The sequence below is a fragment of the Halichoerus grypus genome, chromosome 5 (genome assembly GCF_964656455.1).
Source record: "Halichoerus grypus chromosome 5, mHalGry1.hap1.1, whole genome shotgun sequence".
Classification (NCBI taxonomy): domain Eukaryota; kingdom Metazoa; phylum Chordata; class Mammalia; order Carnivora; family Phocidae; genus Halichoerus; species Halichoerus grypus.
The window spans coordinates 103,922,952-103,948,588 of record NC_135716.1 but is presented as its reverse complement, the minus strand read 5'-3'; the positions used below and the strand labels follow the sequence as shown (position 1 = coordinate 103,948,588).

Below are 25,637 nucleotides of genomic sequence, written 5' to 3'. Positions count from 1 at the left end.
CCCCTCAGACCGCAAGTTTCAGGGCAGCAGCGGGATGGGGGTGGGGAGACGTAAAGGAACCTCCGGGGCCATTCTCCCTTCTAGGCTGCTGTGTATCTCCTCCGTGTCTCTTGCAGCCCCTTGCCAGCTTCTCCTCCCCAGAGAGCGGCCGAGACTCTCGGGGTCTCGCCCAGGTTTTCTCTGCCTGCGCAGAAGCGGCCGCGGGCGCGCCCAGCCAAAGTCTCTGGACTCCGATCCAACCAAGGACTCCAGCGCCTAGGGGACCAGAGAGGTGCGCTGAGAGACGCCGGGCTGTCCTCTGCCCCCTAAGACTTTTCAGGAGGGAAGTTTCCAAAGGCTCCCCACCTCCTCTCTTTTGTAAGACTTGGGAGAATGGTCTCCGGGAGTGGAGGACAGCAGGGCTAGGGCCGTGATTTATGCATCAGAATCCAGGGGGCACCAGCCTCCGTCCCTTCTCTGTTTTCTTTTTCTTTCTTTCTTTCTTTCTTTTTTTTTTTTTTCGGTTGCCTGTGGGGGAGGAGTGTGTGTGTGTGTGTGTGCGCGCGCGCGCGCTTCTGCCCCAGATCTTTCCTGGACAGTGAGTCTCTGCAGCCGAGATCCGGAGGCCCCCAGCCGCTGGCGGAGGGCGTGGGGGTTGAGATATTAACCCCTCCCCGCCTCTTCCTACAGAAGCCACCCAGCCTCAGCGGGGCGCTCGGCGACTTCAGCTAGCGGGCCGGCGCTGGCCGCGGGGAGCAGGGCTGGCCATTGGAGTGTGCGGCTGCGGAGGGAGGGGACCCCGACTCGAGTAAGTTTGGAGAGCGTCGCAGTCAGTCCCGGGGCAGCAGCAAGATGCCGAGCGCGCAGTGGAGACCCGGAGCTCTCCCAACGCAACTTCGTCCCGCCTGAGCGAGGTAGGGGACTGCGCGCCTTGCCAGCGCGGGCCGGGGGCGCGGGGGACCGCCGCTGCAGGAGGTCTTCAGTGTTAGAAAGGAATTTTTAAACCCGAACGAAGCAAAAACAAAAAAAAAAAATGAAAAAACAAAAACAAAAACAAAAACCAACAACAAAAAACCCAAACCCAAAACCTTTTAAAACATCCATCTCTGGGCGCTGGAAACATTCATCCCTGGGCTGCTAAGGAGCCCAACCCGATCGGATTGTTCTTGGGGCACTTGTGATTTATGAAGTTCGGAAAAGGGTTAAGTCCAGTTGTAAACCCGACCACGGGTAGGGGATAGTGAAAACTGCGGTTGGTCGCAGAGGGAGGGAAGGCGCTTATATTTGGAAATCCTGTAGACAAAGAATATGGGAGGTGGGGTAAAGGCTTAAACTTGCACTGCCGGCGAGCAGGGTGCGGAATTAGATGGGAGAAATGCAGAGCTTCTGGGCGCGAGCAGTCTCTGCTGTCCCGGGAACTGCTGTCTCTATTACTCCACTTCTTTCACATTGCTGCGTTATCTTGAAACATTACAAGTAGACTTCTGCTGACCAGTGCCATGTTTCATTCCCTCCACACTTTGTATTTCTAAGAGAGGAGGCAACATGTTGGGGGACGGCAGTAAATGAAACAGCCGGCTCTCGTTCAGCAGCGCGCCAGACGTACATTTATGTTTCTGGACAGGAGCTTTGAACTTGGAATTAGGAATGTAGTGGCATGTATCGTTATCATTAGTAGTATAACTTCTCTCTTTTGTGTGTGTGCCTGTGTGTGTTTTGGCCAAACCCACAGTAATTAAACATACTCCCTATACAATCAATGAATGTACTAAATTCCTGGGATTTATTGCAATCTCTTATGAACGATTTTCACTGAATACCTTTATATTTTCTTGCACTGGCTTACAAGAAAAAAAAAAAAAACCTAGAAGAAGAAATTAAGAAAAGTCAGTTGCTTCACAGAAGCGTAAGCTTTCCTGTTTACCGCAAGGCCGGGGCGGGCTTGGCTGCCCACACCCCTCGGACCCTGAGCACACCTGTTCCTAGAGAGTTATTAATAGAGCCCAAAGAATGACTTACTCTGTCAAATGATTTTCGTGCAAATCTAATGTCTTGCAAGGCAATTAGGAGGTGGTTCTCAGCTCTTTTAGCTGGGTGGTGGCGGCAAGCAGAGGTGGTGTGCGTCTCCACCCTCATATTAGCGGTTGGGTCTCTTCCGAGGTGAGACCAAGAGCTGGTGGTGAACCCGCTGGTGAGCGGGCCAACGCTTCAGAGAACCTCCAAGCTGGAAACCTGGAGGGGGTTGGAGTTGGGGAAGCGGTGAGAGGGCGGGAGAGGTGTTATGGGGCTCACTTCTCTAGTTTTCCCATTTCCATTTGGATGTGACACAGGAGAATTTTCATCGTGTCGATTTGGAGTTTTCAGTTTGGGTAAATTTTTGTTCTTTCTCCCTCCCCTGCCCTCCCCCACCCTCCCCCCCATTTGGCAAGAAATGTGAATTTGATTTTTTTTTTTTTTAAATCCCACTCTGCGCTTCCTCCAAGTTTCCTTAAAACAAATCCACGACAAAACTGGAGCAATGCCTTAGCTAGAATGAATTATGCCAGTGTGCTGTGGCTTTTTCCCTGACTCTCTCCTCTTTGTGACTTGTTTAAAGCTGCGGTTTCCGAGGCCCTCTCCAACCAGGGCAAAGCGACACAAAAAGCCTGGATTTCTCGGACAGAACCACCTTCCGGAGCAAGTGAAGGCTCGCTCGGCCTCGCCCTCTAGCGTTCTTCTGGAGAAGCGCCACCCCCGGATTCCTGGAGACACTGTGCACCATGGGGTCTACCAGTGTCCCGCTGGTGAAGGCCCTCCGCAGTCCTGTCTCCGACTATGTCAACTATGACCTTATCGTCCGGCATTATAACTACACAGGAAAGCTGAATATCGGCGCGGACAAGGAGAATGGCATTAAACTGAGCTCGGTGGTGTTCATTCTCATCTGCTGTTTTATCATCCTAGAGAACATCTTTGTCTTGCTGACCATTTGGAAAACCAAGAAGTTCCACCGACCTATGTACTATTTTATTGGCAACCTGGCCCTCTCAGACCTGTTGGCAGGAGTGGCCTACACAGCCAACCTGCTCTTGTCTGGCGCTACCACCTACAAGCTCACCCCCGCCCAGTGGTTTCTGCGGGAAGGGAGTATGTTTGTGGCCTTGTCTGCCTCCGTGTTCAGCCTCCTAGCCATCGCCATCGAGCGCTATATCACAATGCTGAAAATGAAACTCCACAATGGGAGCAACAGCTTCCGCTCCTTCCTGCTGATCAGTGCCTGCTGGGTCATCTCCCTCATCCTGGGTGGCCTGCCCATCATGGGCTGGAACTGCATCAGCGTGCTGTACAACTGCTCCACCGTCCTGCCGCTCTACCACAAGCACTATATCCTCTTCTGCACCACTGTCTTCACTCTGCTCCTGCTCGCCATCGTCATCCTCTACTGCCGGATCTACTCCTTGGTCAGGACTCGGAGCCGCCGTCTGACCTTCCGCAAGAACACGTCTAAGGCCAGCCGCAGCTCGGAGAAGTCGCTGGCGCTGCTCAAGACCGTGATTATCGTCCTGAGCGTCTTCATCGCCTGCTGGGCGCCCCTCTTCATCCTGCTCCTGCTGGACGTGGGCTGCAAGGTGAAGACCTGCGACATCCTCTTCAGAGCCGAGTACTTTCTGGTGCTGGCAGTGCTCAACTCCGGCACCAACCCCATCATTTATACTCTGACCAACAAGGAGATGCGCCGGGCCTTCATCCGGATCCTGTCCTGCTGCAAATGCCCCAGCGGGGACTCCGCGGGCAAATTCAAGCGACCCATCATTGCCGGCATGGAATTCAGCCGCAGTAAGTCGGACAACTCCTCCCACCCGCAGAAGGACGATGGGGACAACCCAGAGACCATTATGTCCTCTGGAAATGTCAACTCTTCTTCCTAAAACTGAGCGCTGCCGACCCACGGGGAGAATTCTTGCGTGGTCACCCACCACCCAGTGTTTGGAAAAAAAAAAAAAAATCTCTGTCTCGACTGCTGCCAGGGAGGAGCTGCTGGGAGTCAGAAGGAGGGCGGGCGTAGTAAGAGCAGCCTGGTGGTGCCGGGGTGTTGGTGGGTTAGTTCCTGTGAACAATGCACTGGGAAGGGTGGAGATCAGGTCCTCGTCTGGAATCTATTTCCTAACCCCCCCGCCCTGGAGCTTTGATTTTGCACTGAGCCAAAGGTCTAGCATCGTCAAGCTCCTGAAGGGTTCATTTGGCCCCTCCTGGAAGACTAACGTCCCAGTGTGAAAGCGTCTGTCGGGAGCTTTGAGGAGATGTTTTCTTTCACCTTACTTTCCAGCCCAAGGGATTGTGTGCACTTCTGTTTCTCTGGGTGTGCTCTGCATATCCCACCCTCCCTTCGCCTTCACACCCGTCCTCAAAATTCTGTTACTTTATATTTGAACTACCTGGCGTTCATCAGAGCTGGGGTTGTGGCATGGTCCATTTTTTGATGGTTTGTAGCAGGTAGGCTGTGTCCAGGAGGTAAACTGTGAGGAATGGAGATGGTTTGGAGATATAAAGCAATTTTATTTCCCGAGGCCAAAGTTTCCATGTAAGCTGGATCAGTTTTTTGGAATTTGGTTAAAGTCACTTTGATTTTTTTTCTTCTAACAACTTTACAAGGAAATGTATTATAGCATCGGTATCCATTGTGGCTGAAATCTGCATAAGGAAGTCCAATTTATCTAAATGGTATCAGGCAGGATCCTTTGTGTCATAGGAGAAACAAACTAGCAAAACCAGGTGAAAACTGACTGTGGGGGTGGGGTGACTGTAAACCAAGAGAGATTTCTTAATGAATCTGTCTAACAAATACAACATCTGTCTTTGGCACTTTGTTGATGTTTATTTCAGAGTGTTGTTGTGAATTAGTTCAACCAACAGGATGGTTGTATTTTGTTGTGTTAAAAGTACTTTCCGTGATTTTTGAATGTATTTGTTTCAGCATTTTATTGGATTTTTCTAACTTGTGTTAACACCGTTGAACGTGTATTTCCTAAGAAAATACAACCTTCTTGTGCCATTAAAGCATTACTTTAACTGATAGGGAATACCAGAAGTTTTTCAATACAGCTGTTCATTAAATAGTCAATTAAAGATGTGTATAAATGTTACAAAAAAAAATATATTGCTGTCTCTTTAGTATGGTTTTCAGTGCAATTAAACTGAGAAATGTCTTTTAAAAAATAGTATTTAATAGGTTTCTGACTTTTGTGGATCATTTTGCACATAGCTTTATCAACTTTTAAACATTAATAAACTGATTTTTTTTAAAGATTCCTCTGTGGAGAGCATTTTTTTAAAAAAATTATTAAGCTTCTATTTGACTATGTGGCTTTTTAGAATCAAAGTTACGGGCAAATTTCTATTACTCTTTAAAGGATTTTACCTTGATAAACTAGGGTGTAAAAAAAATGTGGTTTGTTAAAAACCGCTCTATCTTTTTCAGGAAGAGAAACTTCAATAAGTTAACGTTGAAGAGTAGTAAAAATGTGATGAAAACCACCAACCTCTAAATACCACATTGACAAGTAAATGTAATTATTGGAGTTTTAAATTACATTCAAGCCAAACTAAATTATATATGATAATTCTTGTCCTAAAACATGGGTTTAAAAAAAACAATATACAACAATGTGGTTGCATATCTAATTTAAATTATGAAACTCAATGGTCATGGCAAACACATCAACAAAAGCTTACATGCTTGGCTTTCCACCAACATGCTGGAGAAATGGGGATATGGATATGGGAGACAGTATATTAAATCACTTAATTTTTTTCAGGACACTGTCTTGGCTTCTCCCAGACTATCTTTTGAACAATATGGGACTATACGGTATCAGTGAAGTAGTAAGTTGCAGAATGTAGGTGGCATAGTATATGCCTCATGCCTGAAAACTTTCAGTTAATAGTATCTGAAAGTTTTAACATCCTAGCTGTTACTTTCTCTAACTATACAAGGAGAGCAAGGGCACTTTGTGAGCATCACAGAATTACTGTAATAGTTCATTCTTGTTTCAACATTATTGTCACCTTCACTGGGGATTAATTCAAAGGATTTTGGTGTGTTTGGCTCTTCAGTCCTATTCTTACTTTCAGAATTTGTGCTTTCAACTGTCATTGAATATGCACAGGACACAGTTGGGACATGAAGATAAACCTCACCTAACAGAGTAGATGTCATTTCTGGGTAAGGTTAACTGTGGGAAACAGAAGTGTGTTCACTAAGGAAACCTTAGGTCACAACCTCCAGTTTCCTGAAGGAAATGCCAAAAATGCTCTGAAGACAAAAGACTGGAAACAAACTGGAATGTCTCTATCCATCTGTCTGCTGAGGCGGAAGGAATGAGTTCATGCTGCACTCACTTCCTAGAGCTTTCGTTACAGAGTCAAGCATAATGGAAAAGCATGTCCATTTTGTGTTTCTATGGAAGATAAGTGTTCTTACTCTTGGTTTTATCTTTATAAGCACAGCAATGACTCACACAACATGGGGAAGATGAAGTAGGGCAGCTGACCCTGGTGGAGATTGGGGAGCTCATGACAACAGTGACAGAGAGGACAGCCTCGCTTGCCCACCTGTGAGCACATTATCCAATCGTTTAATGTGCATTCTTCCTGGAAATTCCAGACCATGCATTTCATTCCAAGAGAGCTAGACAGTCATGCACTGTAGTTTTCCTGGGCAGATGTGGGACAGAATCCTACCTCTGGCCAAGAAGCAATGGCTAAGATAAAGGAATCCTTGGTGGTATCTCAACACGAATATCTGGTTTTAATTTAATATATCCTGAGAATTGAGGATGAAAAAAAAAAAAACTCAGTAACTATATTTTTATACTAAAACAAACATCCATGAACCTTTGATTAAAAAACCTATGTAGTGTTTTATAAGAGGAGTAAAACAGGCAACTGGAGCAATGCCTGACATATGCTTGTAGAAGTGCCTCTGATTCATAAATATTCAGGAAGTTACAAATTGACATCAAATAATACCTTATTTCCAGAGCACCTGGGTGGCTCAGTCGGTTGAACGTCGGACTCTTGGTTTTGGCTCAGGTCATGATCTCAGGGTCCTGATGTGGAGCCCCACGTGGGACATTATCATGGAGTCTGCTTGAGAGCCTCTCCCTCTCCCTCTGTCCCCCCTCCCCCCATGCTCTCTCTCTCAAATAAATAAAAGAAATCTTTTAAAAAAGAATACTTTATTCCCAACAATATTGTGATTACAATTCTACAGAACATTTCAATAGATATCTTATATAAGACAAATGTTTGTTCTTGCTTTTTAGCCTCATTATAAGTAGAAAAATTAAATTCTTTAATAAAAGTTGATCTAGTGATATTAGAAATTGCAAAATTTATAGTAATAGAAATTTTGCATTTATGTTAATTGGAGACTGGATTTTATTTTAGTAATATCAGCACTTTGGTTGTGTCTTATGCTATCTTTAATGTTCCCCCAATGGAGAAAGTCTTATTATGAGGATTTTAGCTTCTTTTCAAATTAGATTAATTTCTGTCATGGACACTGCCTATGATAAGGATATGCCCACTGTAATACTCTTCTAATACTTCTAACCCAGACTGTACTTTTTGAATGATTTTGACTCTTCATACCTCCATTCAGCATATCACTGAGACCCCTCACGTTTTCTAGGTAACTACAAATATAGCTCAATTTGGGAGCTACTACTCTGAAATAGCAACTTAAGAAAGATGATTAGCTCTATTGGGGAAATCTTACCAAGGGAGGACTTGAAGTTCAAGTAATTGTAAATATTAGCAACCCCATTTTCAATTGAGAAGCAAGAGATAATACTCAAGTGACACATTAAAAAAATATTTAAATTACAAAACTGTTAAATTTGAACTTGTAGTCACTGGCTCAAAAATTAATGTCTAACTAGGAACTCCTATTTACCTACATTATTTGCAATAATGTTTTCTGTGCTCTCTGTGTAATGTTCAGCTATTCTTTTCTTTAATATTGCTTGCTCCATACTCAGCTGGAATGACGTTTCCTGTGGACACTTAACTAATTAGATCAAACTAGATTGATCTCATTTGTTTCTTAACTAACTAGATGAAACTAGATTTGTCTGTGTTCTCTCTAAATAGTTTTAAAACATCTTGAGGGAGGAATCACAACCAAAAGAAACTTTTATAGGACCTATTAGAGTATTCTTTCCCTGTGGACAGAGTTAAGTTCTTGATGATGAGAAATCATAATAGATTACATCATTTCCCCCAACCTTCCTGCTTTTTTGATGTCTTTCACATGGTCCAAGGAAAGGGACTCAAAATATTTTTTTTACACATACCACTGCCCGCACTGCCACACTGATTGGAACTGGAGTCATCTTCCAGAATGCCCAGGCAAGCAAGGTCTACCTGAATTACCAAAAGCCTTTAGATTGTTTACAAAGAAAAAGAATTTTTAACCAGTGGTCAAAAGAGCTAGGAGAGATAAGAGGAAGATAACAGTGAAGGGGGGTTAGACCTGAATTTAATTCAGTCTTTTCACAGTCCTTGACAAGAGCCAGGACCAAGAGCAAATTTGGTTCATGTTGAAGGTATTTCGCCTAATACAGCCTATCTCTTACTCCTGGTGCTTGCTTCTTAGAATCAGACTTTCAAGTGATTCCTGTTTTTCTCATGCTCTCTTTTTCACCCCTTTGAGGACTGAAGGATTAAAAGTCAGATTTAGCTCTGGGTATAATCATTAGCAAAAGCATGTGTGGATCGTATATTTGAATGAACAAGAATTGCTACGTTTTCTTTTACTGGAGCACCATATGTGCCCAACCAGCTCCTGTGTGAACAATGGATAAACACATTGTGGTAAATTCATACAACAGAATACTATTCAGAAATTTAAAAGGGAACTGCTACTGATACTTGCAACAATTTGCATAAATCTCAAAACCATTCTATTGAGCAGAAGAAGCCAGCCACAGAAGAGAACATACTGCCTGATTCCATTTATGCGAAATTCAAGAGCAGGCACAACTGATCTATAATGATGGAACTCAGAGCAGTGGTTGCCTTGCAGAGAGGATAAACTGGAAAGGGACATGAAGGAAGTTTATAGATTGTTAGCAATGTTCTGTATCTTTATTTTTAGGATGTTGTTTACTTGGGTGTGTATATGCCTTTGTCTAAACTTATCCAACTATATTAAGGCCTATGAAAACTTTTTTTTAAAAATCAGTATGGTAGACTTCCATCTCAATATGAGGGTTATATGGGACTTTCTGTACGAAGTTATGAAATGAGGTTCCAAAGAGTTCAATAGAACGTGGCAAAAGTTCCAAAGTGTTCCACAGAAGAAACATTTGCTCTTTTAGCATTCTTCTAAGTCCTAGAACCCAAACATTAAAATGCTAAATAACGGTGACCCGATGATATTCTCTTTGCTTCTATAGGATGAGAATTTGGCTTAGTATTGGTATTTGTAATCCCTAAAGAATTTCTGTGTCTTGGAAGAGTCTAGGATTGTAACGAAACTGTCACAATAAAAGTCTGTTGACATTCAGATTTCAGTCTTAGGAATATATAATGTACTGTAAATAACCTTATGAAGAATGGGCTTTTACACACTGGCAAGGGTACTGACACATATTAATATGGTGCCATACAACCTGGAGTGTGCCAAACCATTTCTTACTACCTGACCAAACCTATAAAAGGCATCCAGTCAGATAATAACGCCCGTCCCGGGTGCAAGCACTGCATTGTTAGAAGTAACGCACAGAGACACAAAATGAACGGGAGGCAGGCTCACGTTCTTGAGGCCTTCGTAAGCTTGTTGTGGCTTAGAGACACGGCCTGTGCTCAGCCCTGTCGAAGGACTCTCTCCTTCAGCCGGCTCTGGGAGTTGTTGGGCGGGGCTGAAGAGCTTCGGGTGCTGCAGTGGTCCTTGGTCAGGCTGATTAGACACAAGGGGAAATGGGAACGGGAAAGAAGGGGCAGTGATATCAGGGATGACCAAGAGGGGAAGGTAACTACCTTATCTACTCCCTAGAGCTCTGATCCCATTATTGTTCCACTTTTCTGCTGCTTTGTGATACCAGGGCAGAAAGAACAACCCTATTGAGGAAGCCTGGTGTGGGTGGCTCAGGCTTCCTGCTCCCACCCGTCTTGATAGGTACACCCATCCAGTCACCTATCCATTCAACAAGAATGCTTGCCCTAGGCTATGTGCTGTGGCTATCAGGCAAACCATTAAAAAAATCCCTGCCTTCCCAGAGTTTACAGGATTCACCCTTCCAGCTCTGGTGCTTCATTGGCTCCTTCTCTTTGGGGTTCGGGGAACATGAGTTTGCCACCGCTGTACCATTCCCTTAATATATTGCATTCTTAAGCAATGTAAAATAATTTTATTTTGCAAGTATGATTCATGTTAGCAGCTATTATTTAACCAATATCTCTAAATAACTTAAAATTAAATAATGGGGCATTAACTTTTAGATTTGGAATGTAGACAAGTCCTTTATGTTATTGGATGCTGTTGGAAGTATCAGCATCTGTATTCAATTTTTCTTTTTTTTTTTTTTTAAAGATTTTATTTATTTATTTGACAGAGAGAGAGCACAAGTAGGCAGAGCAGCAGGCAGAGGGAGAGGGAGAAGCAGGCTTCCCGCCGAGCAGGGAGCCCGATGCGGGGCTCGATCCCAGGACCCTGGGATCATGACCTGAGCTGAAGGCAGACGCTTAATGACTGAGCCACCCAGGCGCCCTGTATTCAATTTTTCAAGTTCTGGGCCCCATGTGAAATCAAAGCATTCATGTTTTTAGTTTCTGTCTCACCTTAATTTGTGTTTTTCCTCTAGAACACTGCTCTGAACTCTCTTGGGTGGAGCCACTTGGGTTAAAATGAGCAAATGAAGCCTACATTTGAATAAATCTTAGGTGGTGTCCTTTATTTAACTTGGATGAAAGAGAAGGGAGACCAAAATGCACAACTCAAGAGGAAACATGACACATCCTTAATTATCAATATCATTCTGAGCAAATCCATCTAATGCTGAGCAATTGCAAATCAGCTAGAGGGCTAGAGAAAGGCGTTTTGGGTGCTGTATGTCTCAGTGGCTACTTCTGCCAGGGAGCTGGGTCTCACTCCCAGCAGCCCAAGAACTCTGCACCCCAGTCTTACACACCCATTGAACCAGAGGTAGGCCTCTCACATTCAAGGGCCGTTTTCATAAGGAGGATCCTGGAGAATGCCAATAGCTCAGATGCCCACTAACCATTACCGGATCTACTCCTCAAAGGTCTTCTGGGGGCAGAACTAGTGGTTTCTTCTTTTTTTTTCTTTCTTTTTTTGCACAAAGGAAAGCATATTTATTTCCAATTTCAGGCTTTCTCTTGAGCCTGTCTAGACACTTCAGAGAAAAACAAATTTAAATCACCAGTAAAGTTATGTTCTAAAATAGGAGAAGACTAATAAAGACATTAACTATCATATGCCTGGAGCGTCTTCACTCACCTAGCTTCTTTTGTGGCCCCAGAAATAGTGGTTAGCTCTCACATGCTGTTCTGCTTCGGCGATCTTCATGTGGCCACCTGCAGAAATAGTTCTTGGTTTCTCTTCCTTGTCTAGATGCCTAGATGCTAGTCAGGGCGGCATTTAGAAAAACACAGATTTTCATATTCCCATGCACACGTGCAAAGTGAATTAGGATACCGAAAACTTACCTAGATTATTCAATCCATAAAACCCTTTGCCTCAATTATCTGAATGTTTTATGCCAACTTTTTTTTCCCAACTGAATTATTATTCTCTATTAAGCACTACAGGAAAAGTTGCAGAATTATAAGGAATTTAGAAGACATACCCAGAAAGACCTCCTAATTTAAAGGGGCAAAAAGACCGCATCTAATAACATGTGGTTTAGAAAAGTTTCATATACATTATCTCATCTTACATATTCATTTTATTATTTTTCCTTTTTAAAAATGATGTTCATTCAGTGTCTTGTTTTTTTTCATAATCAGTTATTTTGAATTGTAGCCCCAAGTAGCAAAAATTGAAATGCGTTCACATAATTTAAACATCCGTAGGTGATTTGTATCAAATGGATTTCTGCTCTCTGCTCATTTTCCAAGGAATTCAATACAAACCAGTTTAGTTACGGAACTTGTTACCAAGGGTAAAGTTAAAGGAGATATCTGGATTATACTTTCTTTCCTTAAAGGGGTACTGTTAAGGCAGGAACTGGGCTGAGGTCTCTGTGGCCTGCCGACAAGGAGATTTTGATTTCTAGGATTGTTTATTTGATATCTTTCTATGTTCATCTGGATTTTCTATTAGATTTGCAGAAAGGCCATTGTTGAGTATTCTCAGAAAGTCTTGGTTAAATACTAATCAAGGAACTAGAGCATATTTTTAAAGTGTGTGTGTTAATACCTAAATGTTCATAGCAGCTAACTATTGGAGTATTGGTAGTGTGGGATCCTGCTGCCTAAATACACATCAGAGTTCCACTAGAGTAAAAAAAAAAAATTGCTCAATCTTTTGTTTGTCTTCTCAGAGAAGGAATGAATTAACTAGTTCTTCCCCAAAGTAAAACTTTAGAATAAATGTATTAATTCAATGCAATGCTCAACGTTGAAAACCTAAACTATTTTTACCTTAAGGAACGGACAATTACTTTTCTTTGCGTTATAAAATTTTGTGTTGTAAAACTTCCTTGATTTATGGATAGTTGGGTTTTGGGAAGTACTATATGATTTTATGAGAGTGTCTTATAAGAAACAGTTATTCGCACATGATTTCTGCCTAATGGATAGGAGATGCCTGTGGAAAATTTGGAGGAATTACATAAGCACCGAAGGGAAAGAAAAGCACACCAAAGAGGCGTTTCACTGAAAAACCACGCAGTGATCGAATGCTGTGATTTCTTCCCCAGCAAGGATAGTTTTCAGACCACTGCAGCTGCCTTTCGTCATGCCAGGGTTGAACCTGGCATTGCAGATGATGTTATTAGGTGGTTTGCAGAATTTTGACTCATGTGGAATTGTGTGTGTGTGTGTGTGACCACAGTAAGTTCACTTGAGACTTTGCATTTTATTATCAATTAAGAATGCACTGGTAACTGGTAGGAAACTTCTATTTGGAGCAAAGTAATTACAACATTTTCTTACTGCTGAAAGCACTTTTACTTTTTCCCTACTTTCATTTCCATCTATCTGAAGGAAAAAGAGGAAAAAGAGCAATTTGTTTTCCATACAAAAGGCGTCTTAGACATCAGGGATTACTATAGTTTCTCTGTGTTATAAACTGTCCACATTCTTTATATGTCACTCCATGAACTTTTCTGTAATTTGGAGGAAATCCATAGCATTAACTCTTATTTCAGAGACTGTAACACCCTACAGCGAATAAAGTTGGCAGCATCGTTTCTCTTTCCCAAATTCCTTTTTTGGTAAATTTAAGGAGGGGCAGATATTGGGGGTGCAACTATGTTTTCCACGTTTTTAGACTGACAGAGTCTCCCTGGGATTTGCGGCCGCCTACTTGAATAATCTCAGGACGAACACCATTCACATTTGATGGCTCTCACTAGGAATCATTAACAGCCCAGTGCAGAGTTTTGCTTTTCACTTAACTTGTAAGAGAATGAAGAGGCCCTGCCAAGGTTCAGGAAAAGATAACAAAGCATAAGCTCTTTAACGGGATGAACTAACATAAAAGTCGAAGTGCACCGAGCTCTTTCCCACAAGTAGGACCTGATCTGGGGACTGGCATTCAGGCTGACAACCATCATATATCGGGAAATAGCACAGAGAAACAAAAAGTAATTCCGCTGAAAAGAGCCAAGTCTGGGCTTTGAGAAAATAAGGATCTATCTGTTAAGCTCTGCTAAGATCGAGATCTCTGTGATTTATTGTATTTTCCATGGTACTGGGTTTATTTTTATTGAAGAGAATTGTAGGATATAGGAAGCATTTGTTTTAGTGAAGCCCTGCTTGGATTCAGCTTGAAGGATGCTGAACTATTCCTTGATATTGTAGAAATGCCTCTATATATTTGTTGGCTAATGAACAAGCTATCTTACAAAATGATATTTTACATTCCATACATGACAGAACAGCCTAAAACACGCTTGCAATATCAAAACAATGCTTCTGGCCTGGACCTGATTCCTTGTCGGTGTTAGAAGGCTCTCAGCCTATCTGCCACACCACTGAACTGGCTGATGTTCTTCCATCATTTGGTTTTCAGGGCTGCCTAGAATCGGTCTCTCACTCTATCAACTAGATGCCCAAGTAGCCACTTCCATCCTGAGGCAATTGCATCCTGGCAGTTGAGGGCTGTCGGAAATCTTCTAGTCTGCTTAGATGTTCTGAATCAGTGGTTGCACCCAAATGCCTTTAGGCATCAGGCAGAGAATGCACTGGAGCGAAGTGGGCCGGGTAGCAACTGTGGTGAACCTGAGAGTAAATGTCCATCTCAATGGACACCCTCCTCCTGCCCTTGCAGCTACACATGTGAGCCCAGTGGACTTAGGTGTTCTACAAGGAGCTGAAAATATGGATTCTGATGTGTGATCTCCTGATTTTTAAGTACTGTAACTAATTCAATTTCAAAAAATCTTATTCAGGCCAAACGTAACATGAGAGTAGCCATATGTGACCTCAGGGCTCCTATTGCCCGAGGTCCACCGTAGGTGCTAAGTCAGTCCCACTTCAGAGCTATCTCCTTATGGTGGCCTGGGGTGTGAGGGCCCTGGGTGGAGTGGGAGAACAGGCCAGCCTGTGTTCTGGGACTGAGTGTTAGGTAGTCTTCCAGGTTGGCATGTCTGATCATTGGAGTCTGCCCCATATCTGAATGGGAGGTCTCCAGCTCCTGGGTTTCCATTGCTTGGTGATGATGGGTTCAGAAATAGTCACATCTCAACCTTTCTAAAAGGTGCCATATTGTACAACAACATCTCAACCTTTCTAAGAGGTGCCATGTTGAACAACGAAGTAGCATATTGAGAAAATCAGTCATGTGCATTGGATGCAGCATCCTAGGCTCTTACCAAATGCTAGTTCCCTCCGTCGTCTTCCCTTTGTAAAATTCCTTAAAAATTAAAAGCCTTAAAAAGTGTATGAGCAAGTCTGACTTCCCCATTTTTTCAGTAGCTATACACAACAATCCTGTGAACTGTGTATCACCATCTGTCCCCTGAGGAGGAATCCTATAAGCTAATGGGGCTAAATAACTTCCCCCACGCCGCGCAGCGAGTGACTAGTGAAGCTGGGCTTTGCTTTTCCATGACCCAGCAAAGCCAGGAGAACTTCCTCAGGCTTCCCCAGACTTATAGAGCCACTGAGTTGGATGGGATCTTAGAGACTCATGTGTCCAGCTGTCTCATTTCAGAGATAAGTGACTTGCTCCTGACTTGTCATCATTTCTCCTTTCCTTATGCTATTTGAAAATCAGAGTCATATTAGCAAGAGCAAGAGTAGAAAGTGAAAAATTTGTGTTGCTGGGGATATTTCCATTTTCATGCCTCCAGCTTCATTTCTTTTAGACCCAGCCAAAGTTTCTTTAGACCCTTAGGCCATTGGCCCTTTGCTAATTTTTACAACTGGCATAAATGGAATGCAAGTCTTTGAAATGACAATGATTTTGCTTCTGCAACCCCTTGAACGTCTGCTGTATTTAGAAGGAGCAGCAGATCAAAGCAGGAGGGCGTGGCAAATGTTAATTAGACGCCGGTGTTTGACCAAACAACCCACGAGAGGGTAAAAAGCTCATGCTGTAATTTAAATAGATGGTAGAGCCTCTTGTGGTTTGTAACGTCACTGGAAACCCAAGAAAGGGCTTATTTTATGCAATTTAGCCTTTTTTTGTTGTTGTTGTTTATTTTGATTACACAAAGCTCAAGGGTTCTTTTGACGTTTAAAAAAAATGCTTATTTCGGTTAAAGTACTGATTACGGTCATGATTTTCCTTTCTTCTTTCCTTTCCTTTTTCTAGGATTGCATTTCGGTGTCCCACACAGCTCCTTCTACTTTCCTGTGATTTCTTTTTACCCAGATAACTGTCCTATTAGAATTTCCACTTAGATACAACAACTGGCCCAGTATCCGCGCTTCGGAGCGTGATCGTGGCAGCCGAAGAAGAATGTGGAGTCACTCCAGTGGGAGTCAGGTCGTGGTGGAGAACATCAGGATCTTTCTTGTAACATCAAACAGAGGGCAAAGACCTCATTGGAATTTATCCTTTATGAGGCTGTTTCCCATCATAGGAGGGAATACTTCGAGAAGTCACAGCAGTCAGTTTGGCCTGTGCTTGGATTCCGTTTCCATCACACACTTCTCAGGTGTGTGACTGAAGAAGTTGCTCGACTTTTCTGAACTCATTTTTTTTTTTAATCGATCGAAGAGTGACAATAGTTTCAACTTCAGAGGCTGCTGTGAGAATTAAATCGGACCATGTGGACCATGTCTGCCAGAAGACGGTATGTATTGAGTAGAAACGTTCATTCCCTTGCTGCCGATTTGTGCCGCACCTGCTGTTGCTGCAAGCACGGCCGACAGGGCAGTGAACAAAAGACACAAAATCCTTGCCCACAGCCAGCGCCCTTTCTCCTGTCTCCCTCCTTCTCTGTCACTCGATCCTCCCCACTAAGGCCAGACCACACAGAAGGAATATTTTGGTTCTTGCAAAGAATTCATTCCTTTGGAAGTCCTGCCAGTCAACAATTACATATTGTGCTTAGATTGCCTTTTCACATGGGACCAAAGAAAGAATGTGTAATGGTATTGCGAAATGGAACCTACATTACAACTCGGATGTGCAAAAAATAAGCTTTATTTAGTCTATAGTGTTGTGGCTTCTTTTCTAAGCCCTTGCTTTCTGGATAGAGGAAGGAATACCATTAAGTAAACACTGGTTTAAAATGTAGTCTCATTCAATAATTTAATCTAATTGGGTACTACTATTCTGCTTCCCTGAGCTAAAAATGCTCAGCCTCTCAGATGACCGACCTCTTCCTCCCCAGCTTGTCTGGAACATGGGGGAAGGGCTGAGGCTTATGCAACTTTGTGGTGGTGGGAGGGGTTGGTGTCTTCAGGCAGAGCTCCCTGCTTGCCCTGGCCCCAGGCTGTTGTCCCTTTTCCCCTGGGTGCTGCAGGCCCTGTGGGTGTTTATAGCCAAAAACTGGGTGGGTGTGACTTGTGGTTGATCTCCCGGCTGGTCAAAGTCTGTAGTGTGCTCTGTTTGACATGCCCTCATTTCGGTTTCCCCGGGTGCTGGAGAGCCCTTTGAAGTCTGGCTGGCCTCTCCAGCCTCTGCCTCACCTACCTCTGACCAGCACAGAGACTCCATTTCTGACTTCTCTCTACGTTCCTCTGTCTGACCCTACCACACTGCCTCAGGGCAGGCTGGGTCCCTAGGTTTGCATGGAGCATGACACATAGGGGGCCACTTTGTTCCAGAGTCTATGGGGAGGTATCTTCAAATGACCCCTGCTCTGCCTTTGAAGGTAACCTTGCTTTCCTAGCGCACCTTTCCCTTCCTGGGCCATTTCACATCCCCTTGCCCCTACGCCACTTCTTCCTCGCTCTTCTCACGTCTTCTCACGTCCCACAATTCCCCATACTAACAAAGAGCAGATCTTTCTTTCCATCATTTCTTCTTCCTTACTTCATTTATCTGGCTAAATCTTAGTAATAAACAGGTTTTGTTTTGTTTTTGTTTTTGTTTTTGTAACCTTATTGTGGTAGTCTTCTATGATCTGAAGTCTCCATGACTGGTTGTTAAAATACTAGGGTCTCACAAAGGAGTCCAGCAAATCCCTTTTCAAGAAGCTGCCTCACCCTATTTTTTCCAATGACAGAAGCAGAACACTGTTCTTTTTCTTGTTCTGTAAAAAAGTCAAACCTTCCTTTTGGACAAATCATTACCTAAAGTGGACTAGTGCAAAGATTTCTCCTCAGGAAGACAAAAAGCAAAAAGCACTTCAGAAATTTACCCCTGTTATAGAACATGGCTGTTGCCTTCAAGAAACTCATTGTTTATTAGCGTTATGGTCCTCTAACTGTCAATGTGACTGGACTGCCCTGATGTAGGTAGCCCTGGGAAGTTGCCCTACTATCCATTGATTGGGTATCAGTGACAGATTACTTGCTTTTCAGTCAAACTTATCTTCTTCTACCTGGTGGGGTCTCCCTTCCTCTTCCTCTTCATTATCTTTTTCTCATTATTGGGTTTCTTTTTCTCTTTGATCCCACACTTGAACTTTGCTCCCACACTGGGCACACATACAGGCATATGCACACACACAAACACACACGTCACTCTCTTCTCTTCGTCCGTGTGTACACATCTATAACCCCTGCCACCCTAGCTCTCTTTCCAGATCTTTCCCTTTTGTCCTTCTATATATGGGAACATTCATTCTTCAATGTGGTGACATTCATTGCTATAATTTATTGAGCCCCTATTACATATTAGAGATGTGAAAGGTCTTTTTATATTGGCTTTTTCATTTAATTTTTAAAAATCTCCATTTTATGTAGGAAGAAACTGAAGCTCAGAGAAGTTAAAAAAAATTTTGTTCAAGGCTACAGAACCAGTAATTGGTACTCCTAGGACTTGAACCCAGGTTTCATTGGCCTCTAAACCCATTCCACTAAAGCACAATGTTCTAAACAATAGTTTAGACTTTCGTGCGAAGATCAAGAACTCTGAACATGGAACTCAAACATTGTCTTATGATGACTAGTCTAAAAACCATTACTTTGAAGGGAATAATGGGGAACTCCTTTGCAGAGAAGATTAATCTTTGATGCAATTCTATTAAAAGTGCTGACTAATGGTCTGATGACTACTTATTTTGATCTTGGTGTTGGTAAAGAGGACAGTACAAGTCAGGAAATGGAAAGAAGCTCACAGATTTTAACCACTCAAAATTGCTAACAGTGGAGGTCTCCATATTATTTTGGTTCCAGCTTTTTCTCTGTGCTGATTTAACCACTTCCTCTTCCATTCTTCTGTTTTGTTCTTGCAGGCCAAATTATTTGCCCCTTTTCTGTTTGGGTGATTATTAATTTTTAAAATTATATTTAACTTCCCATTTTTTTAGTGTCTTTTACCATTCATCTTTATTTCCTCTCTTCTTCCCATTTCCCTCTCTTTCTCTTGCTTTGTTTCTTGTATCCTTGCTCACAGTGCTCTGCCCCATTAAGTCACTGAAAATAAAATATACTGGAATCCTAATCTCTAAAATCCTGGCCATCATAAACAGGGTCCTTTGATCTTTGCTTTTGCTTTCATTCTTGGATGGCTAATTCATTCACCACTTAAAATTGTGCCATTGTAGCATTTGGGAGGCGGGGGGGATGTGGAGCTCTGCCGGTATATTTTTTATTCTGTGAGATTGGCTAAAAGATAATGGGTGGCTCAATGAGAAAACCTGAGGGAGCATTCACTCTAGAAAAAAAAAAAACAAAAAACGAATAAGTGTGTGCATGTATGTCTTTGGGTATGAGAAGGAAGACAAATTCTACTTAAAGAATGTATAGTTACTTGCTATGAATTACTTCCCAGTATCCTCTTGAATAAAGGTAGGCTTTTGTATCAAATCAAAATGATGATTCAGAGTAGTTAAGTGACTGACATTTTAAGGCTTAGGAAAGAGAGAGGGAAAAAAAGAGAGTTTTCAAAAAGACTGTATAAATTAAAACTAAAGCATATTTAATCTCTTTTCTCTCCTGCTGATGTTCTCCTTTTCCTTCTGATTTCCTTGATTGGTTTGTCCTTAAGGGAGAATGGGGAGGATTCCTACAAGGCTCCTCTTTTTAGAACAAAGAAAGATCTTCACAGGTTCCTGTTTTAGAGGAAGTGGGGGTGGGAGGGCCAGATCCTTTATGGCTTGGAATAAGCCAAGGTTAGTTCCTCAAGTTTCTCTGTTATTTTGAGATACAAGATTTTTTGTCCTCAAAATGCTGTGACCCTTCAGGAAACTTCACTACTAGTGATATCAGAGGCACTGGGAGGAAATGAAGCTTGCTGCGATACCACAATTATTGATGGGCACGAGGTGTTAGTAAAGACCAATTTCAACGTGTAATATTTATTAATTGGTCATTTTTAAGGAATGATTTATATAAACAGGACTATCATTGAATCACATGACATGTGTACCTATGTGTTTGTTTCATGTTCATGTCATTTAGTTCATGAGTCCCATGAAGAACAGCATGTACAAGCGACCCTCAAACATTTAGAACCGTCCTTGACATCTAGCCTGAGGTGACAAATGGCGGTGCATGTATCTGACTGAGATTATTTACTCTTCAGATCCTGCCAAGAGGGGCACCTGGGTGGTTCAGTTGGTTAAGCATCTGCCTTCTGCTCAGTCATGATTCCAGGGTCCTGGGATTGAGCCACACATCGGGCTCCCTGCTCAGCAGGAAGCCTGTTTCTCCCTCTCCCTCTGCCTGATGCTCCCCCTGCTTGTGCTCTCTCTCTCTGTGTCAAATAAATAAATAAAATTAAAAAAAAAAAAAAGATCCTGCCAAGAACTGAGCAGAAATGTGATAAGTCCAGGGTGATCAGCATGCTTCTGGTACTTCCCCAAGTACTCTATTTTGCTTTTGTTGGAAGCAATGCCAAATCATTCTGCCAGAATTGACAGGGAAAAAGAAAATGCAGGTGAGGGCAGCAAAATATGTTACCCCAAAATATGCCATATTGGCATGTGGATTATTTTGAGCTAAGGACAATCAAGACCCAGCAGATTCAAGAAAAACTTTTACCTCTCCCTTAACTACCTGAAAGAATTTAGATAGAGGGCCTGGTCCAGAAAGAGAGCTATTATCAAAGATAACTTTTTGTCTGACAGACCTTTCTATATAGCAGGGCAAACATCTAATTCCCAAACATCTGCTTTTCCTACTGTCTTGTGAATCACCTTCCTCTCCTTTGAAACCCCAGGCCCAAATCCCATTTCTTTTTTTTTTTTCTTCCTATACCATTTCTTAGCTCAGGTTGGCATACAAGCTTCAACTGATTGACTTGTCCTTGGGCTCCCTCACAAACATAATTAAATCTGTTTTTCTCTGTTAATATGTCATATGTCAATTTGATTCATAGGCCAGCCAAAAGAACCTAGAAAAATTGGTCACCTACAGTTGGTGACCCAGATGGGACAAACTTTACTGGCAGGACACTGCTTGCCCCGAGCCACTGCAGCTATCTTGGAACCGCTGACAAAAGCCAGCAGAAGCTAAGAATTCTCACCACGTCAGCCTCCCGGATCTCTGCCTACAGGGACTGGTGGAAGCGAGAGTGGTGAGAGTCTTTTTTTACCTTTTCTAAATTTGGAGTAGCAGGAAAAAATATTTGTGGAACTAGTTCTTTGGGTATAGTAACTCTGGTAAAAATTTGATATGAGTACTCTTGATTTTTATTGACCCTTTTCCTCCCAGAGATGGTCACTGTTCTTTGTCTCTGTCGTGTCATTTGTCATAAGGAGAAAAGCTATAGGGTAGAACACCGGCATAGACCCTATCAGCCCGCCTAGCAATCATCATGATGAGTTCACAGCTCTCACCAGAATGATGTCTACTTAGATAAACTTTCGTATGTGTTAATGTGCACACGAGGTAAAAGCTGTTGTTAAGGGATATCTTAGAAGCCAACATTGGAGGGGACCCTGAGTAGCTCAGTCAGTTAAGTGTCTAAGTCTTGATTTCAGCTCAGGTCATGATCTCAGGGTTGTGGGGTCAGCCCCACATCAGGCTCCATGCTCAATGGGGAGTCTGCTTGAGATTCTCTCCCACTCCCTTTTCCCCTCTCCCTGCTTGTGCTCTCTCACTCTCTCTCTAATAAATAAATAAATCTTAAAAAAAAAAAAAAAAGAAGCCAACACCACGAAGTTGGTGGGAGTGGGTCGAGCCCATAAAAGCTATCAGAGCACTCCCCACCTAAGCCAAAGACTCCATGTTAGAAGTTGGTTATGGGACAGATTAGACTGACACTAGATCACCTGCCAACCTCAAGAAAATTTCTGTGCAACCAGGTACTCTGTAAACAACACCACACAATCCTCAACCCAGAGGCACATCTCTCTAGGTATTAGTTTGGCTCCAAGAGACCCAAGGCTTAGCTAGAGCTGTTAATGTGCATATAAGAAAAACCAGATGAGGTTTCCCTTTCATCTTGTTCTATGCTTTGAGAGCTTGGCTTTATGACCAGTGAGAATATTTTCTCTGGTCCACCAGTTGGAGGACACATGCATCTGGTAGATAGCTGAGTAGACTGTGGATCTGATAAGCAGCGTTCTCTTTGTCCAACTGTGCCAGCTCTCAAGGGAGTTTGTCATAGGGGGTTCCAGTCCTTAAGGGGTCTTTGTCATCTCAACCTTCAAATTAGTCGTCACTAATTTGGGGCAATAGAAATGTAAGTTGCACCCCATTTGCAGCTAGATCTTTCTTAGGCTAACTTTAGGAGTGAACTTTCTGGATCTTGTGAGAGCTGCATTTTTTTTTTTTTTTTTTTTTGCACACTTCTTGGGGATGCCTCTTGCATCCATGAATAAGCCATAAAAAGGTTTATTGGTTTGAGTTGCTACTGGCATTAGTATAAGATCCTACTCATCAATGGCCAGATGATGGATCCTTTGAACTGGCTATGTTTGAAAGAAAAAAATTTTTAGAGAGCTCTCATCCTGAACAAATTGTCTTATTGGTACATATGAAAAGACCAAATTAAAAAGAGAATACAAAGAGATATAATGGCTAACTTTAGGGACTCCCTTAACAAGATGATAGAATGGAAATTAGAACAAAAATTAAATCCCAGGTAAATTCACCTTTTCAAAATATGGCCCCATCTGCCTGTTTTAATTTTCATTTCCCTTCAAGATTTACAGAGAGCACTTCAGCCTGATCTCCAGGCCCAGGGTATACAAGTTACTTGCAAATATCCTGAAAGTCAGAAAGTGCGTTGGGCAGAAGCACCTGGGACAAGCAGTAGGATTCACTTTGCTGAGCTCTGTAGTTAGGCTCTGCCCGCTTCAGGCCTTCCTATGGTGTCCTTTGCAGATGTACCCTAGACTGCCACCAAGGAATTCATGTCCCCTGGAAAGCAAAAAGTAAAATTGCACATTTTCCCTTTCTTTATAACTCCAGACCTATTGACTATTGATTCTTTCCCTTCCTGGGTCAGCTAATGCCTCCTTTTTTTTTTTTTTTTAAGTTTTTATTTAAATTCCAGTTAGTTAACACACAGTGTAATATTAGTTTCAAGTGTACAATTTAGTTATTCAACACCTACAACACCTGTGCTCATCACAAGTATAATCCTTAATTCCTATCACCTATTTAATCCACCCACCTCCCCTCTGGTAACCATCAGTTTGTTCTCTATACTTAGCAGTCTGTTTCTTGGTGTGCTTCTCTCTTTTTCCGCTATGCCCATTTGTTTCGTTTCTTAAATTCCACATATGAGTGAAATCATGGTATTTTTCTTTTTTTGACTGACTTAGTTCACTTAGCATAATACTCTCTAGCTCCATCCACATCCTTGCAAATGTCAAGATTTCATTCTTTTTTTATGGCTGAGTAATATTCCATTGTGTGTGTGTGTGTGTGTGTGTGTGTGTGTACCACATCTTCTTTATCCATTCATTAATCGATAGACATTTGGACTGTTTCCATAATTTGGCCTTCTTGCTTATCTAGTGTTGTGTCCTAAGAACTTGGCTTGGGACATGCATATTGTTGATTTGCCCTTTTGGCTATCTTTGGGAGTGACTCTGGATCTTGGAATGTCAATATCCTATGCACCATCTTTGGGGACCCCTCTTACATCCAAGGGGGGTTGTTTAAGGCTGCCAGAAATACTTATTTTTTGTCTCTGCTGAAAACTGGTAAGATATTTAAAAGGAGGAATTTTTTAAGATCCTCCCCCGAGGTTAAATGAAGCTAAACGTACCCAGAGGAAAGGAAAAACCTTCTAAAATCTTTGTAATAGGATTTATTAAAATATTCCAAAGTTCCCTGATATTAAAAAAAAAAGTAAAATGAAAATAATGTTGTTGGGTGAGTGGATCCACCTATGATGTCATTTAGGCTGCAATCCAATTATTTGAAGACTTGAAAGCAGCTGTCCTTATCATATAAGGGTTATAAAATAAAGTTTTAAAGTCAATAGTGTACTTATGTAACTAAAACTTAATGTTCTTTCATGTGCTAAAAGGACTGTTTTCTTGTACTGCTCCTGATAAGAGATTGTGGAAATTTTGTCTTTACCTTTTTTTTTGTCTTTACCTTTTAAGTAGTCTGCCTAGAAAGTAAATATTCTTTGTTTTATCAAAATAATTTTCTGTGCTTTATCAAAAGGTCTTTGATTGGTTTTGCTCACAACTATGTAACCTTTTGTATTTGCCTTGGAATCTTTTGTCACTTTGGTTAAATAGATAATTGAGTATTTTTTCATGACGATCTGTGATCCTATTTAGTCAAGTGTCCAAACCTTCTGATATTTTTGACAAGCTTCCCCAAATCATATTCTAAATGAAATTGTTGTGTTTTTTTAACCTCTAATTTCTCTCTTATAAAAAAAGAGAGGGTGAACTAATTAGGCTTACCTAGTATGTTAAATTACCAGGGAAACATTGCCAAATATGTGATGACAAACCTTCTTAACTTACATTGTATGGGTAAACGTTATTAGTATAACTATTCTAGAAACTGTATTAAATTCTTAAAATTCTGATATGTCCTGGTATAACGTTATCAGTCATAACTTTAGTTCTTACATCAAAATGTTGCATGTCACAAAAATAACCAAATTTCTTGTCAGTTCCAACATAATAAACTTTGATCAGATCTTTAACAATGGGCGTGCTGAGTCTTTTGTCATTCACAGTTATTGTTTTACTCTGATGCTTTGCAGAAGTGTTCCCGCAAAAGTACTTCATCTTCAAGGACATTCAAAGAAAGAACTTTTGACAAGCACAGGTTTCTGATTACAAGAAGATCATAAAACTGAGCCAGGTAGGAATTTCCAAAACTAATGGAAAAACCTGATTGAGGAAGAACAAATATTAATTACATGGAACTGAATGAACTGAGTAGGATGATTATAATTTTTATGACTTTTTGTTTGAAACATTGCTGGTTCCTTATATTCTGTTTTTCCAGATTTAAGGAAACCTTTTTCTTTTTTCTGTTAAGCTGTCAATGACTTGGTAAGATATACCTTTGTGAACAAAGATGAAATAATTACATTTTCTCCTGATCTGATCTCTCTAGAATTTGAAAAATGTGACTATTCTTATATTTTCACGGCAATATACTTATTTGTGCAAGTTCAATAAGAATTTGTTCTTGGGGCGCCTGGGTGGCTCAGTTGGTTAAGCGACTGCCTTCGGCTCAGGTCATGATCCTGGAGTTTTGGGATCGAGTCCCGCATCGGGCTCCCTGCTCGGCAGGGAGTCTGCTTCTCCCTCTGACCCTCCTCCCTCTCATGCTCTCTGTCTCTCATTCTCTCTCTCTCAAATAAGTAAATAAAATCTTTAAAAAAAAAAAAAAAAAAAAAAAAAAAAAAAAAGAATTTGTTCTTGTAATAAGACACAATTCGAAATATTGGTTATATTACCAAGGCTTTGACCAGAATGTCATATTTGAGAATG

The 25,637-nt window shown here is 41.9% G+C and overlaps 1 protein-coding gene and 1 long non-coding RNA gene across 3 annotated transcripts; both read left to right on the top strand.

Moving 5' to 3' along the window:
* The first annotated feature begins 215 nt into the window (after positions 1 to 215).
* Positions 216 to 5,265, top strand: S1PR1 (sphingosine-1-phosphate receptor 1). 2 transcript variants are annotated; one of them, XM_036098443.2, is made up of 3 exons: positions 216 to 357; positions 670 to 893; positions 2,576 to 5,265. In XM_036098443.2, the coding sequence occupies exon 3, from the start codon at positions 2,739 to 2,741 to the stop codon at positions 3,885 to 3,887; it is 1,149 nt and encodes a 382-aa protein (XP_035954336.1). In that variant the 5' UTR covers positions 216 to 357; positions 670 to 893; positions 2,576 to 2,738; the 3' UTR covers positions 3,888 to 5,265. The 2 variants fall into 2 exon arrangements, with proteins under 2 accessions (XP_035954336.1, XP_035954338.1); XM_036098445.2 differs by lacking the exons at positions 216 to 357; positions 670 to 893 and adding an exon at positions 2,227 to 2,348.
* A 10,718-nt stretch (positions 5,266 to 15,983) lies between these two features.
* Positions 15,984 to 25,072, top strand: LOC144381759 (uncharacterized). Its single transcript, XR_013447544.1, has 3 exons — positions 15,984 to 16,451; positions 21,092 to 21,289; positions 24,899 to 25,072. It is a non-coding gene; the product is annotated as an uncharacterized LOC144381759 (long non-coding RNA).
* Positions 25,073 to 25,637: the final 565 nt, after the last annotated feature.